At 39.3% G+C, this 18,502-nt stretch overlaps 1 protein-coding gene across 1 annotated transcript in view; it reads left to right on the plus strand.

Moving 5' to 3' along the window:
- LOC103373531 (ras-related protein Rab-26) overlaps positions 1-18,502 on the plus strand; it is a 55,400-nt gene that overhangs the window by 30,227 nt on the left and 6,671 nt on the right. Inside the window, exon 5 of the mRNA XM_008303437.1 lies at positions 1,362-1,414. Coding sequence (XP_008301659.1) covers positions 1,362-1,414 — 53 coding nt within the window. The remainder of the gene's footprint in view (positions 1-1,361; positions 1,415-18,502) is intronic.

Here is an 18,502-nt window from a genome sequence, read left to right on the forward strand (position 1 = left end):
GAAGCCGGAGAACCCGGAGAGAACCCACGCTGCACAGGGAGAACATGCAAACTCCACACAGAAAGATCCCGGTGATCCATGTTTTTTCAATAAAAAGTGTATTTTAAAAAAAAGTAAGGGAAAAAAAGAATTTGGAAAGCCAATGTTACACATGTAGATCAATCGGCATGCACAGAAAGATTCCGGTGCCCCCACCGGGACGCGAACCGGCAACCTTCTTGCTGCGAGGCAACAGTGCTACCAACTGCGCCACCCTGCAGCCCCGTGATTAAAATAAATACATTTTAAAATTCTTAACTGCAAACACCTGATTTGGCTACACATAACAATTGAAGTCAACCTTTACCTTTAAACATTATTAACAGAAAACAGCTGGAAAGGGTGTGACAGATGGCAGAAAGGCATGCTTAAACTCACATAGATGCGCAAACATAGCAGCAGCTGCAGTAGTTTATGACTGTCTGTGTCCTGACTTCAACCCCTGAGTGATAACAAATAGCCAAAGAATGAGAAACACCTCCAGGACAAGTCTAGGAGGGCTCAGCTTTATTACACAGCTGTCAGTCTGCATGATGTGCATCTCTCCTGGGCCTCTCCCTTTCTCTGCTGCATTCACATGCTGAATGCAGATACGACACTGTCTATACATGAAGGGACATAGACTGAGGTATCTCTGCTTAATAAAATGATTTTTCATATAAATATTTATTCTTGACTTGAAGACTTGACGAATTTTTTTTGTTTTATTTGACTTAACATCTTAATGAAAGCAAACATGACCAATCCATTATAAATAGTTGGTTATTTATAAAAGGTGACTATTCATACAATAATAATAAATAACAACAATGATGATGTGTCATATAGCGACATACTCACGTAGTGCTTCCTGTGCTGAGTCAGTCCATTTCAGTAAACATCAGTGTGAAGAAATGGACAAACACGATAAAAAATGAGATGTTTGAATGAGAAACAAACCAGGCATAGCTGTTGAAAGTGAAAAAACATTTGTTCATGTGGGAAGGTATGAAAGGCATTGTTTATGACAACTGCATCAGTGAATTTTTTTCAATGTTCTTGGTGTATTCTGCTTAAACTTCTGAGTCACATGCTGTAAGTTTACTGTTTAAAGGCGTGAAGCCTGTCTGTCTGAGTTCTGCCTGTATGCAATGCCGATTTTAGTCATGCCAAGAGAAAGAAGTCCAATTAGTCAGCCTTGTGCCCACAGTAAAAATGAGAATGACTGTTTTTATAATTTAATTTGGAAGTTAAACATCAAGGTCGAAGATTAGGTTAAACATTTACTAAGAGTTCTTTCCATCAACCAATTTTAGATCTGATCTTTGCTTTGTTTCTTACAGCCCTTCTTTTGTTGTATGACGTCACCAACAAAACATCCTTTGACAACATACAGGTAGGTCACTTTTTTTTGCTGTATCGTATTATAATAATAAAATTGTTTTTCATATCCATCCATCCATTATCTATACACTATACTTAATCCTCACTTTGGGGACTCAGGGTGAAGGCAGGAGACACCCTGTACAGGTCGCCAGTCTATCACAGGGCTACACTTAAAGACAGACGACCAAGCACACTCACATTCACACCTACGGACAATTTAGAATCACCAATTAACCTCAGCATGTTTTTGGACCTGTGGGAGGAAGCCGGAGAACCTGGACAGAACCCACACTGCATGAGGAGAACATGCAAACTCCACACAGAAAGATCCCAGGTGTCCTCACCGGGACACGAACCAGCAACCATATTGCTGCGAGGCAACAGTGCTACCAACTGCGCCACCCTGTTTTTTATATCATTTTAAATTAATGTGTTACCAGCTTCTGAAAGATTTCTTGTTAGCTCAAGCAACCTTACACTTTTTCACACATTACTTGAACAAACAGTTCTTTCATAAACCTATGAATCAAATGTCACACATTACATGGTAATTTGAAAGGATTCATTTGAATTATTTTCCATCACCCCAGCAGATCAATTTTAGAAATTGAAAGGCTGTAGTCGTCTGTGTGGCCCTGTGATAGACTGGCGACCTGTCCAGGGTGTCCCCTGCCTTCGCCCTAAGTCAGCTGGGATAGACTCCAGCCCCCCACAACCCCAGTGAGGATTAAGCGTTGTATAGATAATGGATGGATGGAAAGGTTGCAGTCAGTTAATGGTCACAGTTTTTCTATTTATCGTCACAAAAGGCACTGTGATATCTCATAAAATAATTGTTGTTGAAGAATAACTGAATGAATGGTACAGCTTGTGTCACAAAAACGATCATCATTATCACTGGTGGAAAAGCGAGCCATCTGAAGCTGTTCCCTTTTGGATAGGGAAAAAAACAAAAAGGGAGGGAGACAAGCAAAAAAAACACATAGTAACAGGAAGACTGAAGGAGGCTTTGTGATTCAGTGAAGGATAGCATGGTCATGCTCTTTCTATAGGCCGCAGGGACTCCCCACTGATCTATTTCTTCAACATTCTCTTTCCACTGCTATAAAGATGGGGAAATTATTATATGATAGGATGCTGAATGTGTCTTTGCGATCACGGTGAGAACATGCAAAACTCTACTGCAGAAAGCCTCCAGTTACTCAAACAGTGCTAACTCGCTAACCACTGGACCCACCTGTGGCTCCTTTTCTGCTTGTTGGCACACTAGAAGTTAGAAGTTCATGCTTCATGCACTCTGATAGCAAAAGCTCTGAAAACAGATTAGATGATGAAGGTGAAACTGATTGAATCACATGAGCACTTGTACAAAGGAAACCATTCATTACTGGTATTTTATTACTCACATAAGCAGATCGACTTATGCTCAGCTCATGACACAATACGTCTTGTAGAACATGGTTTACAAATCATATTACAGCCTAGTCTTGACTGCTCAGACATATTTTCTCTGTTGAATTGGTTAAATAAAAGAAAATGACAAATTGCTACCAAACTGACAAAGAATTTCATAGATTTAAACTTTTCTCATACATGAATTATGTAACAACTCGCCTCTAATGGCTTTTTGTCATTGTGTTTTACTCAAAGGAACTGTGTGAGACTGCTGAGATTACTGAGTTCCATTTTGAATGTAATTAACTTCTAGCTGTGTCCACAATGAGAAAGGCTCAAGTGAGATTTAAAAACACCAAGTAATATCGTAGTGTTACAGAAGCAAAAAAAAAAAACTAAAGAAATTTTAGCGGCGTGGGAAGGGAGACAGAGAAAGATACACGAGAGAAATCTGACTATGAGTATGTTCTCGTAATCAATACAAACATCATTCACATCTAAATCAATAATGAAAACAGTCTGTTTTTGTAGTCCCCCTGTGCTGAAGTAGAGGGGAAAAAACTGTCCTTCACGATGTTAGGAACACAAGATAAACAGCAACACTTTTTCATTTTAGAAATATGAAACAGTTTGGCAGTTTGGCACCTCTAAATGTCAAATAACTAGCTGTTAGGACATTGAAATGCCAGCTTTTCATAAACATCTATCTCACCCATTACCCTCCTTCATACTAGCTGCTGTGAAAGGGACTAAATTTGTGCCAGCTGGCGGCACCTTGTCATCATACCTGCTGTTTCCCTCTGTGACTTGCAACACAAGGAGAGGCAATTTTCCGCTGCTTTAAATGACACTGGACAAAATATTGCTCTTTCATGGTACCAAAGGGCTTGTTAAGGGAATAAGAGGTTGTTTGTCACCTGTCTGTGTCTGAGAAACACAATGTCCTCTTCTGCCCGAAGAGATCATTGAAGAAGGATAAATGCTCCTCGAGAGAAAAATGGAGGAGGAGTGTTTGTGAGTACAGAAGGCAGAGAAGAAGGACACCAATATGTTGGGCAACTCAGGGGAGGATCAGTAAGAAACTGTCAGCCATCTGAAACAAGGTCTACTACCCTCTCTCTGGTGAGCTGGTGTAGACACAGAGGGCCTCTAGCCTTTGTCTTCATGGTCCAATGCACAGTGCTCCATTTTTATATAGAGATTTTCTGTCCTAGAACCTTGAGGACAATGTATTAGCTTTTACTGTTAATTGCATATCTACAGTATATTGGCAGTAACACTGTATGTATGATTTTTGTATGATTTTGCTAAAAGCTGGTTATGTGCCCTCTAATTCCTCCAATCAACTCCAGAGCTGCCATTAATGTATTCATGCAACTTTTACATTTTCACACAAGGTGCAGCTGTAGAGATTTAGTCAACTGTCTTACATCATCAGACTATTATGTAGCACTGACACAGGGTTATGTAGAATGGTCTGGCTGCACCTCATCATCATTCTGCACCTTGACACATTCGTATTTCTTTAAACCAATCACAATTCCTTTGAGTGATCCTGAGCAACAGTGTCCCTTCAAAACAATGACATGGGAAACAGGGGAGTTATTTGGTTGGAACACTGGCATGAATGGCGTTAAGTCCTGTCATTAAGCGGATAATTCACAAAAAATAATAAAATAAAATGAAATTTAAAAAAAAAAAAAGCCCGCTTGCTTTGTTGTATCATCAAAACCTTCATCAAAACTTGTAATTTTCAGTGTTGTGTTTCCTAATCCAGCGATTGCTGTTGTTGCTTCACACTGTGAGGGGATTTTGAAAATGGTAACTTGCAGATAGCAGAAAGGGAGCGGAAAGTCATGTGAAATGTGTAAACAATGGCAGGCTTACACATAGAACATACTGTATATCTGGTGAGTCGGACAGTTTAGTTGATATTCAAAGTAAATATTGTTCTGATCATGGTGCTAGATGAAAAGGTTAAGGGATCACCACAGCACCATGGATGCACATGTCACATTTCATGGCAATATATAGAGTAGCTGTCATTACAATTTAATTTTTTAGGGACCACAATTCTGTACATTATTTCTTCTTAATTATTCCCGTAGCTGTTTTAATCTTATAGTCTGGAACAAAGTGGTAAAGTGAGCAACACGGCCATCTCCAGCACCAGGCCGCTAGCATGGCTGAAAATACTGCATACCTCCCACCTGATGGGCTCGCTAGATGAGAACAGAAAACCTGCATGTTGCAAATTTGACTTGACAATTTTTCAGTCGAACAAATGAAAGCTATTTACAACATGGCATGGTACAAATTATTGTCTCAACTGTTGCATTTCCTGAGTCTCCCCCGTGTGTCTCATCAGTGGCTAAGGGAGAGTCCGTTTTCACAGGAGGCATTTTGAAATCTCACAGCAGGAAAATTCTATTCTGTTTGTATAGTGCAGTTTATAACATATGTCATCACATAGCACTTAACAAAGTAAGGTATAGACCTTACAAATTTAAACAGAAAACCCAACAATCCTAAGTAGCCTTTGGACTCCTTCTGAGCAAGCAGATGGCAACGGTAGGAAGGAACCAACCAAACCCAGTCTGAGAGCGAAGGGCTCTATTGGGATGATGCGGTACAATAAAGTTTTTAAGGTAACATGTAGCTTGATCATTGAGAGTTTTATATATTAAAAGCAGGATTTTAAATTCTATCCTGGATTTTACAGGGAGCCAATGAAGAGACACTAATACAGGGGAAATACGAGCTCTCTTGCTGGTTCCTCTCAAATCCCTGGCTGCAGAATTTTGGATTAGCTGAAGGTTTTCGAGAGAGTTATTGGGACATTCTGATAATAAGGAAGTACAATCATCCAGTCTAGAAGTTATAAATGCATGGATGAGTTTCTCAGTATCACTCTGAGACAGGATGTTCCTGATTTTTGCAATATTACGTAGATGAAAGAAGGCTGTCCTACAAACTTGTTTTATGTGGTTATTGAATGACATGTCCTGGTCAAAAATAACTCCAAGGTTCGTTAAAGTAGAACTGGAGGCCAAGGCAATGGCATCTAGAGTAGCTATCTGGTTCGAGTGCGTTAGTGCGTTTCTGAGGTGTTTAGGGCCAAATACAATAACCTCAGTTTTGTCTGAATTTAAATGACAGAAATTACAGGCTATCCAGGGCTTTATGTCCTTCAGACATACCTGGAGTCTGACCAACTGATTGGTTTCATTTGGCTTCACAGATAAATATAACTGGGTGTCATCTGCATAACAGTGGAAATTTATGCAGTGCTTCCTAAAAATATTGCTGAAGGGGAGCATGTACAAGGTAAATACTATAGGTCCTAACACAGAACCCTGTGGAACTCCATAAGTAACTCTGCTGCAGGTCGAAGAATCATCATTAACATGAACAAACTAGAATCTGTCTGATAAATATGATTTAAACCAATTTAGTGCAGTTCCTTTAAGCCCAATTAAACATTCCAGTCTCTGAAAAGCAAGCTAATGATGGCGTTAGTTCATTGAGCTGCTTCTGTTGTTATTTGTTCTTGGTTGTGTTTTGTTTAACTCGTGCACTGGTGCAGCTTCTCCACGCAAGTTTATTATTTGAAGTTGTTTATAATCTCCTAGTAATACATTTGGAGTTATCTTAGAGGGCACATATTAAGTCTTTCCATGTCCTGTTCAGCTCCATCTTCCCTCCACCACAGTCAGTGTGTGTTACAGTGAAGAGGTGTGTCAACAGCAAGCTGCAGATGCCTGCTGGCACATCACTGCCTAACGAGCACTAACTCATGTTAATGACGCTAATGGTGACGAATGCCACTCTGAAGGAAAGAGAGAGCTCATTCTTTCCTCTTGCGCCCTCAGACCCACTGCTCTCTGCTTTGTATCACTGTCCGCGGCAAGGACACAAATAGGCAAGCAAAGCAATAACGTCAAAAGGGCTGTTGATCATTGTAGAAAAAAAGACTTAACATTTGAGGCAAGAGAAGCACAGTCAAAAAAGTTCATCTAATGCTCTGACATGCTGCATCTGAAATATTTTGGAGCTTTCATTTGGAGAGTATAATTGTGCTTTAATTGGTTTGAACGTACAAGTGTAATTTCTTTCAGTCTATAGATGAATTGTTTTTATTTCCTTCCATGTGCCACTGATGCAGCCTCATCATCGATGGAAATGCATCCATTTCAGGCTGCATCAGAGATGGCTGAAGTTACTCAGGTGTTTCTTGTAGTGTGCTACAACCCAGCACCATGAATCAGTTCTTTGTTTGACTAGTACACTGTGGCTGGTAGTCGAGGTCATTGTTGTTGCAGAAATACACAAGCCATTTAGTAATGTGATGAATGTCTTCTTGTCGGAAGTAGAGCTTCAGGGAGACTATAAAAGTCCATTTAGGCCTCTGCTGCAAATAATTTGTCTGGATTAACCTTTAAAGAAGCAGTCTGGCTCCTACGGGGCTATCATTCAGAAGTCAGATCATTTGTTATGGATGGGAATCAGACAGTATGTCAAATTACAATAATTTGGTGTTCTTTGCTTGTCAGTTAACCTGCAGTTCCTGAAACAGAACATTTTAATAGAACAGCTGACTGGTCTGCTGATTGGGGATATTTACCGTGAACAATACGATCAAGGGCTAAGCTACAATGCTGGCAAGATGTTCAGAGAGTCTTCAGCAGAAAAAGCATCATTTGTCTTGGCAAAATCATTCTCTTGTGACTTTGTTATATCATCACAGTGTCAGGAGGTTAGCACAGTATATGCCTTTCACACAGGACACCATTATTGGTCAATTCTTTACTAGTGGCCACAATCTAAAATGGCTATTGTTTCTCAATTAACCAAACCGTGAAGCTGCTTTTAAAGATTTTTTGTTTTACTTCCTGGGAGCAACGCGACAAGTTGTAAGCATGAAACTATACATCATCCTTTAAAGTCAGTGCAGTGATTTTGTCTGCCAAGAGAGGCGTATTTACAAGTGAAATATATAGGGAGCAACATTAGTATTCATTTGAAGTTGAGTTTTGGCCAGTTGATAAATGAAAGTTCATTTGTCTTCACCTCAGTTAGTCAGTATTTGTATGTCTGTTTGGTGCCTGGCAGGCACAACGTCTCTGTAAGATGGCAACAACAGTACAGTTGCACATAACTCCAAAAATGACATTAAAAGACATTAGGTTGTTCCATACAGCTGCAGACAACGTGTTGTTTTTTTAAGTTATTTTTTTTGGCCTTTTTCTTTGCCTTTATTGGATAGTGTAGTCAGGGAGAGACAGGAAAGTAGAGGAGAAGAATGGGGGGAGGACATGTGGGAAAGGGTCATGAGCGGGATTCGAACTCATGACCTCCACATTGGGACTGTAGCCCTGCAGATGGGACGCCAGCTCAACCAGGTGAGCTATAGCGGCGCCGGAACGTGTTGTTTTTTGTGTATTTCCTTGAGATATAACATTTCCACATGCATCATTGTAAAAACTTTGACTAGATTAACTTTGAATGTTGGGACGTCAAGTCAGAGTTTTTTTATTGGTTATTTTAAGGTAAGTGAAAGTAAAGAAACAACGTATTTTGCCTTTTAATTTGCAGTCCAGTCATTCTGTTTTGAACCTGCTCTGAACCTTCATTTTTGTTTTCAAGCTAAACACTGTAGTAAAGTTCATACAGCTTTCTGATAACATTAGAATCGATCTGCAATCAGGCAGTGATCCAGAAGAATAAGTCTCATAAGACACAAACTCTCTGCAGATTAGTGGCTCTAACCTGGATGAGAATGCGTTTACTGTAAATATAATATGCTTCTTAATAAACAATTCTGGCTTGATGCTGATTTTTAAATGATTTATCTGTAGTTGCACTTGCTCCCAAACAAACGTGTCTGTTTGCATGCACTGATGTCCAAATGTTTGATTATTCTCATGTGTCTGTTAATTGTAGATACACAATGAAAGCAATGAGGGAGATGAAACCTTCATCTCTGTGTCTCCATTCATCCCTCTCAGTCTGTCCCCAGGGCATGGACTGGCTTCAAATGAAATGGCCGCCTGCCTACCACATAGCTGTTAGTTAAATGTCATGGCACCACCACACCAGATGGTGATGAAAGAAACTGTTGGTGAATAATGCAGCGATATAAAGTCAAATACCATTCATTTGTAATCAGTGGACACTTTGGCATTTTATGAACAACTTGCTTCAGGTTTGGTAAATGGTCTGCACTTATACCTTACATTATACCTTTACAATGTTTCACATTCATACACCAATGGTGAAAGAGCTGCCATGCAAGGCACTCGCCTGCTATTGGGAGCAACTTCAGGTTCAGTGTCTTGCCCAAGGACACTTCTCCTGTGGAGGGGCGGGGGATCAAACTGCCAACCTTGCAATTGGAGGAGAACCCACTCTACCACCTGAGCCACAGCCGCCCATAACAGGTTTGCAAGTGTTTTATAAAGAAAGATATTATGGAATATTCTGCACCTTCAGGTTTGAACAAATTGATAAGGGCATGATAGACAGTCATCCTTCTTCATTACCTTGTTACTCAGACATGACCTGTAAATTCTGCATGGAACACTATTACGATGTCAGCTCCATTGCTTTACCCCTTCTCCTCAACTGTTGTCATATGTGATGAGCCAGTGGAGCGTGACTGTGCAGTTGCAAAACGTCAAAGGAAAAAAATGATCCGTGTTCAGGCAGCTGCTTTCTGTCAACATTTCCATTTATGTTCATAAGAGCTGCAAAGCGACAAAAAAATGGGACATATATGGGCCCACACACAAGGATATTCTTTAGTTGCTTGCTTTTTGGTGATGTTGGATCAGGTCATTTTTCAACGAGGAATGAAATAGCTGAAATCCCCCAGTGGATGAATTTATGTCAGAGTTGCTCCATTAAGATGTCTTCAAAACAGATGGAAAAAAAAATCTTGATCTTGGGGGAAAAAGGTTGGCAATGTCCTCTCCTTCTTGTTGCCTCCCTTTGTTATGTAATACGTCATTCCTGCATGCATACTAGAAAAGTGCTTTCAGTGTTCCTCTGAGTTTGTTGCAGCTCACCAGAAAGAAGCTGTTTACCTGCAAGGTGGCTGACAGGTCAGAGCTGATTGATTGATTTTCCCTGCTGACTCTATTTGTCTTGTACTGCCTCAAAAAGCACCTGCTTACAGACATCAAGACTCTCTCTCTCTATATATATATATATATGTGTGTGTGTGTGTGTGTGTGTGTGTGTTTACTATAGATTGAAGTTGTTAAATTCTCCCACAGTTCTTTGGACTGCAAGTCTCCTCTTTATAGCACAGATTGTGTAAGAACAGGCATATGTTAGTTGTATTTTTCACACTTCCATTGCCTTAACATAGTTTAATGAACTGATGGAGTAATAATTGGTATGTCTTTTATATAATGTACAGTTTTAATGGGGGAAGTTTGAAGATAGAAATTGTTATTTTGGATTGGTTTGCTTTGGTGTTTTTTAGGTGTTTGTTGCTTATAAAACGTTTTTTTTTTTTTCCCACTTCCTGCTAGCTTTGAGAAAACTTCTTATTAGCTGTGGTTATTTTCATAAACTAACTAACCTTTAAATTTACCATTTTCCCCAAACACCTAAAACATATAGTTTCACTACATGAAGCTGAGGAACTTTTCTCTGGGTTTAATGTGTAATGGATTTGCACAGGCTGAGTTGTCCAATCATCTTCTATGCTGCTGTATCATTTTATGTTAGTCACAGTGTCTATTGACAGTACAGTGTCAGACAATGTAGCTAGCGCTGATGTTCTTTTGTGTGCAGATATGATCCCTCTGTTTTGTCACAAACTATTTTTTTGTGCACTCAGCAGAATCCAGCACATAAAGATCTATCATTTTTCTGTCCCACAGTCTCCTTCTGTCTTTTTGTCGTGCGTTATCTCTGCGTGGCAAAAGTGAAGACATCCATCCATTATCTATACACCGCTTAATCCTCACGAGGGTCGCGGGGGGCTGGAGCCTATCCCAGCTGACTTAGGGCAAAGGCAGGGAAGAGTGAAGACAGAGCATTATTTTTGCTGTGCTTACTCTGGCATTTTATAACTTTCTTGCTATCCTTGTTATCATCCATACAGAAGTACCTTATAGTGTTTGTTTTAGAAAGACTAATATTGGATTTGATTGTATATATGAGAGTAGCAAGCAGAAGTGGCGTTTATGTGAATTTGTGATCATGTGAAATGTGAGACACTATTTATTCAGTCTAACAACAAAAATTAATTTTTGGCCACAAACAACCCAAAACTATTCACACAGCAAGTTTTGTGGGTTATCCAGAGTAATTATAACGCTGTTTCTGGGAGCTGGTTGCTCTTGTTCTGGAAATTTGCTTCAAGCACCACAAACAAACACATTTGTCCATTTTATTGGGATGGTGTCTTACAGATATGTAAGTACCTGCCTGACATGATCAGACCATTTAAGGAAATTACAGCTCTGTAAATATTTGATGTTTTCTGCCGCCGGTACGTGTTTGCACAACACAGCTTGTTGTACTACAATGCATTTGGTGTCTCTTGTGTTTATTAGCATGCAGCATGTCAAGACATCTGTACTGAATCTAAGAAGTAAATGTATCGAGGGTTACTCTTGTGACTCCTTGTCAATATATCAAAGTCAGAGAAGTCTATACATGACATGAGGTGGTGTGTGTGTGTCTTTCTACACTTGTCTTGTTTCTCACTGTTTCATCGTGGCCTATCGTGTTCACCAAAATGGTGCTGAATATGCTTAATGTAAGCTTCTTTTTACTCATTTTCATAAGAAAAGCAACTCCTTTTGACCTGAAAAGTGCATATTCAAATGACGAGTTGAGTTCTAGGACTGGCATAAGGACTGACAAGATATCACCCTTATTGCCATGAAGCCACTGAGGCCCACGCCCCCTTCTGATGCGAGTACATGTCTCCGGCAAAAAAATAAATAAAAAGGCACAGATGCCATCAAGGATATCATGATAATGAGACTATGTATTTGCATACAACCTAGAAAACTCCCACACACATAAGTGGGGAACATCTGCATGTAATTCCTGCCCCCACGGCTCAATCTGTTATCATGAAAATCTAGTAAAGTGATGCATTTGCTGGTTAATGACTTTTGTTTTGTTTTTTTTTCCATTGCAGCTTTGAGACCTTTCACTGCCATCACAATAAATCTGCATTTTACTGGCAGTTGACATTTTGCACACTCTGTATCATCCCCTCCATTATATATTGAAAGCCTTACATTATTGACTTCCTCTTTCATGGTCATACATTTGTAATTTGGAGAAATATATATCCATTTTGCCGGTCAGCCTTGCAGCATTCACTGGCACAGTCAATGAACTAATTTCCATTACTCCTTGATTTGACTATTTGTTGCTTTATGCAGCATGTTATTTGTCTTTGACATTAGATTTTCTCATTGTAACGGTGAGATGCATCCAAATTTCACACACAAGATTTGCAAAGATGTAGTAAAATGAAAAGAAAAGACTACTGAGTCACTCATAGCTCATATTAAATCAAGTACATACAGTAGACCATCAAAATTTCATTTTCTGTTATGCACAAAGACCCTGTGAGAAAGTAGCTCCAAGCAGGTCACTGGCAGCACAAAACATCTAGAAAACAAACAAAAGAAAATACATTTTAAATATTAGAGGTCAACTTTTCCTGGGCTCGTACAAGATGGAAAGAATGGGCTGTGATTATTTCCTTCAGAGTGTGTAACTCCAAGAGAAGTATGTAGTTAAACTCAGCATCTTCTAGTTATGGTATAGTATCATACTTCATTGTAAATCTCTAAAAAAACAAAATGTCATCATTTATGTAGCTCATAAATTGACACTCACATGTGTTCATATGCTTCCTGTACTTGTAGTTTGAGTGAAATGTTTTTACTAGTTACATTACTTCTAGCTCAGCTTCATCTGGAAATGCTGGGAGTTTACCAATTTTAATTCTCAACTAACCAGTTATTTTTTAGCAACTTGTCACAAGTTTGTATGTTTTTTATTTTATTTACTTTTTTTTTATCCTTGTGCTGCTGTGCTTTGATGGTTGAGCTGAATCACATTAATATTTGTAAAAAAAATTAAATTAAATTAAAAAAGAGAGACATCTAAAGAAAGGAGGCACAAGGGAAAGTTATCTTTATGCTTGTGCTCGCTTGAAATCTTACATTTGACAATATTTTTACACATTACAATGAAAAAATTAAGAACGTTTTCCTTTTATGCTCCATTTATTTCAACCGTAGTTGAAAATACAGAAAAACCTTCATTTCAATGTGACTTTCTTCTGTCAACAGCCACTTGCAAAGAATGCACATGTACAGCCTTACATCGGGTCGTTTAATACTTTAGTTAATGCAGGATATTTGTTTACAAGCAAATGCATTGTAGCTTGTTACTGAATAAGACAAAGGTTAAGGTTAGTGCTGCTGTTTAGCTTTCACAGTGAAAAAAAGCTACTTATAGGCGAGCATCACTCCAGCTCATGTTTATATTCACTTTGACTGCAGCTTTTCAAAGCACATCAGTCATCCAGAAATGTCTCACACCCATGTTGGCTGCCAGATAGACACATCAGCTCCTCTTTTATAAACATAAAAGCCTGTCTCTTCCTTGTCAGGCCACAGACGTCAACTTACAAGGCTGTTGTTGCCAGTGTTTTTTTTTTGTCTTTTTTTCTTTATTGTGAAGTTTTATAACACAAAAGTTGTTTACTGAACTGTTTTATTAGATATTGTCAAAACTACAAAACTCACAAGAAGCCAAATTCCCAACATTATAAAGTTACTGTTTTTTGTTGTTGTTGTTTTGGGGTTTTTTTCCAAATAAATCAAATAATGATTTGTTTCTGCATGGATGTGTGACAGGATTCCTGGTGTCAGACACAGCGTCACTCCGTTTAGCTCAGCTGCCTAAACCTTCTCCCAGGGGAGAAGTCCTACTTTCTCCTCGCGCTCCTCTGGGTTCGCTCAGTTTGACACTGCCTGTTGTTGGGAGAAGACTTCTCCCCCTTTGACTCTTGCTATAATACTCTGATCAAAGCTTGGCAAGAATAGCCATGTCACCCACAGCAAATCTGCTGAGACAAAAGTGCAACAGAGACAAAGCGGGGTCATGTGGGAAAACATTAAGGCTCCTTGAGGAAATCCAGTCATGTTCATTATTATATTCAAAGTATGACTTGAGATTTAACAGAATTCACAGAGAACTGTATACAGTATTAGGAATGTGTAATTAGTTGCACCTTACCAGGACATGTGATGGAATTCAAGGACAAATCCTTCAGACTCTCTGTTAATGTGAGTTAATTTTAGGTCAATAAACACAAAGCTAATTTTAGGTGGTCTGGACTTGAAAGTAAAGTAAATGGTCTATGGTCTAAATCAGGGGTGGGCAATGCTGGTCCTCGAGGGCCACAGTCCTGTATGTTTTAGATGTTTCCCTCTTCCAACACACCTGATTCACATGATCAGGATCGTTATCAGGCTTCTGCAGAGCTTGATGATGATGCCCTGCGGGCAAGGACCCCTGCTTGCTGCAGCAAGTAGGGGTCCTCGGACCCTAATTACACTGCCGGCCAGATTTGACCTGAGTTTGACACCTTTGATGTTCAGTTGCTCAGTTTTGAAAGTCTGATTTTATTTATTTATGTCTGTGGTATTGTGAAAAGTTTTCTGCTGTGCCAGATGTTTCTCATTGGCCAGTCCTCTAATGTGTTGTTTCCACCTGCATGAGCTGTTAGTGTCACATAAAGCACTCCAATGAAAGGCTCGGTACAAAAATGTGCACGAAAAACAATGTCTTTTGTATAAGTGATGTTGTGTAGACCTAGTATTCAACTTTTAAGTTCTGCCACTGATAGACCTCACCTTTCGCTGGTTATTACTGGATTTGAGCTTAACAGTGTATGGTCAGATGCAGCAAGGGCTCCTGATACACTGAACAGAATCACAAAGCGCAACACATTTATGTATTTGTCCATATCACCAACTAAACACATGTAGGTTCCCATGGAAACAACACTAACAGTTTGCACTACTGTAACTGTATTGTTCAGTGGGATTACTAACATGTGCCTCAACAGGTTTGCAGATAACATATTCCCTTAGCTGACAGTCTAAACCGCTTATAAGGAGTGTGGTCAGGTGAAGAACTGGTGAGAGGATTTTTACAGCCGATTCAAACTCCAACCTCTGGACAAAACCTCCTCTGGACCAGGTTAGCTCTGCAGCATCAGTTACCATGGTAATCTTGCCAAGTTATAACAGAGTCACCTTCATGACACTGAAAACTCTGGTTTTAGACTCAAGCCATTCTTTTTTTTTTGTTGTTGCACACCCTTTTGATAGCTTACATTGAAAACATGTTTTTTCTAAAAAAAAAAACTGAATCTGAATTTTAAAGAGTGTTGGCTGAATCATTGCTTCGTTCTGTTGAATGTATAGATTGTAAATTTTGAATTTGATCAGGTTTGGACCATTTTGAATGAACATTCATACTTACAATAAGTGACAGTCTTGGTCTTGGTGTCTTTACACATAGTTGAAATGAGGACCAGACAAATATGTTAGCACTTAGTCTTTACATTATCAGTCGCAGACTCCTCTCATCTTTTCCACAACATATACAGTTTTTTAAAGGATTACTGCCAGACTGTGACGGCCCCACCTAGTCGGTTGGTTGGGCACATTGGCTGTCTGTGTCTGTGTCCTTAGATTGCTGGAGACTGAGTGGGCGGTCCTACCTGATTGGCATGCTCGCTCCCAGGTATAAAAGGGCCAACCCCTCAGCTCCTGCTCTCTCTCTCCTCCTCATGCCCCAGACTTGTGGTTTGTGTTCTTTTGGTTTGGTTCTCACACCTGACAACACCTTGCACCACATCACACCCAGGCATCCAGACATCTGCACCTACACCACTGATATCACGGACATACACACCTCACTTTAAATAAATTAATTCAACCAATTAATAAAACTTTATGTTAAAATCAGACATCACCTGTGTCGTCTCCCCTCTTTTGCCACAACCTATTTGCTGGGTTGTGACACAGACCATCACAAACAAGTCTTTGTAAATATGCAAAGACAGACTAAATCCCACATCATGAGCTGATCTGGCTCGTCTAGTGTCCTGGGGTCCGTTTCACAAAGCAGGTTTAGTGAAAACTCTGAGTCTGTTAACCCTGAAATGAGGGAGAGTTTCCCTCATTTCAGGGCTGTAGTAGTACACAGCTCTGCTTTCTCCTCTCACTGACAACAAAAGAAAAACAGATACAAGACAACATTAGAATTACCCTCATATACTCTGCCAGTGACAACTTGTCTTGCCAGTGTCATGATGCAGCCACCAGCAGCTGTCTGCCTGCCTTGATGTTGTCTCTCTTCCCTGATACAGTTCCTTTGGTCTTCCTCTTGTTTTCTACTGTCACCGTCTCTCCAATCTTGCTGCCTTTTGGCACTCCTGTCTGTTACATCTCTCCCTCTGTCTCATTAACGTCTCCATTGTTGCTTTTGTCTCGAGTCATCTCGTGAACTTCACAATGTGGCAGTGTAGCTTTATGAAATGGAATATTTGAAAGCAAACAGCAGATTAATAAATTTGTCACGGTATTTGGGGGCTTTAATGTCAAGCCAATGAGGAGAGAAATTTATTGCCTCCTCTGACACAGTGCCACATTGTCACTGACATTTGGCTCCCTGAGCATTTGGCCAGAGATCCCGGTGTTAGTCTTGAATAAAAGATTAACCCAGCCCAGTTCCTTCAGCCACTGAGGATATTGAACTTATGTGGAGCGTGGTATTTATCTGCTTTGTTTTTGTTCAGAAAACGAGACGTTTGTAAGAACAAGTGTTGTACTATACTACACATTTTCAGCTTGTGTTTATTTAAGTAGTTCAGGGTTTGAGTTATGCTTTAGATCATTGTCCTGTTGTAGAAGCCAACCTCTATATTTTCCTGACTGCATAACATTTGCATTCAGGAGCTGCTGCTGAATTTTTTTAGTTTTCTGTGCCACTGGCTGCCACGCTGCTCTAAAGCATAATATTTCTACCCCTGTGCTTAAGAGCTGGCAAGGTGTTCTTATCGTTAAAGTAGCTTATTTTCATCTAAATACACGTTTGGTGATCTTTTTCACTTTTTTTTTTTTTTTTGAGAGGCTGTAGATATGTTTTTTATTCTAAGAGCTCTTCCATGTTCAGCCTGTTTGTGTATAAACACTGCAAAGTGAGACGGTGCACCGTTCTCCTTCCTGCAGCTTCTTTACAGTTGCAGAACAGAGTTCTTGGTCTTTCATATCTTAGTCTTGACTTCAACTGTGGCGTTTCAGACAACCAAAATGCTTTAATATATACTTATAGGCTTCCCCTGCATTGAGGGCATTAAATGACTTCTTTCAGACTTTGAAGGATAATTCTGGTGTATATCAACCTAGTGAGTTTCCCATTAATGTGACTCTGCGTGTCACTATAACGTTACACTCACTGTCTCCATTGTAGACATTCATGGAAAGAAATAGTTGCACAAAACAGCGTGTGAACAGAATATATCTATGTCACTTTCATATGCTCCCTGCAGTTTTACAAAAAATAGAATTTTGCGTGAATAATTTTTATTTTTTTTTACTTTTGCTAGCTTTATCTGATTCTTCATTTGGGTAGCTGGCATAATTTACTGCATACACACTTACTTATTTACATGTGTGAATTTCTCCATTTAGCATGTAGCAAACAGTACATCCAGCGAAAAATCACTGGTATTAGTTATTTGTAATCGTCCCCATAATGGTCCCTGGGGTGTTGAATTTGAAGAGTCAAATGTCTCAGTATCAACATACCAAAAAGTCTTGCAAAATTATCAGAATTTAACTATCTACCAGTCCAAAACAAAATTGAAGAAGACATAACAAGATGGAACTTAATTCTCTATTCTAATCTGAGTTCAAGAAATAAATCAGTTAAAATGAATACATTGCCCAGACTGTTTTATCTACTTCAGACTTTACCAATAGCAATAAACCACCATCACTTTAATGAATGGGATCAAATGCTGTCAAGGTACATATGGCAAGCTTAGAGGCCTAGAGTGGAAGTGTACTAATTCACATAAGTGGGGAAAATTAGGTTAGAAAACCCTGATGAGGCATTTTATTACACCCTGTTAGAAATCCCATTATTATAACAACCTTACGATTTGCTGGATGAAACTGTGGGAATCAAAATGCAAACCATTACCATAGTTTCTGGAATTGTCCTGTTATTGAAGATTTCTGGCGAGGGGTACACAGTGCCCTACGAGACATTTGAATGTGAAATGCCCCAAGAAAGCAAGACTCTATTTTATGGCTGTATACCTCAAAACCAAGTAAAAAGAGATACATTTTTAATGAATGCATTGCTTTTGGCTCCTTAAATGACTGTCACAAGAAAATGGCTATTACTCGAGAGCCCGACCTTAAACAAGTGGATGGACATTAAAATGAACATTTATAACATGGATAAGATAACATCATAAACTGGAACAGTTTGCTTCTCACTGGGAAAAATGGGTCAACTATGTAATGCCTCTTAGACCTGAGTTCAATTCTGCTAACTGATTATGACACTATGAAGGATCACTTCCTGTATGTACATAGTTGTTGTCTTATGTGTTTTTCCTATATCT

The sequence above is a fragment of the Stegastes partitus genome, unplaced genomic scaffold (assembly GCF_000690725.1).
Source record: "Stegastes partitus isolate 25-593 unplaced genomic scaffold, Stegastes_partitus-1.0.2 Scaffold38, whole genome shotgun sequence".
Classification (NCBI taxonomy): domain Eukaryota; kingdom Metazoa; phylum Chordata; class Actinopteri; family Pomacentridae; genus Stegastes; species Stegastes partitus.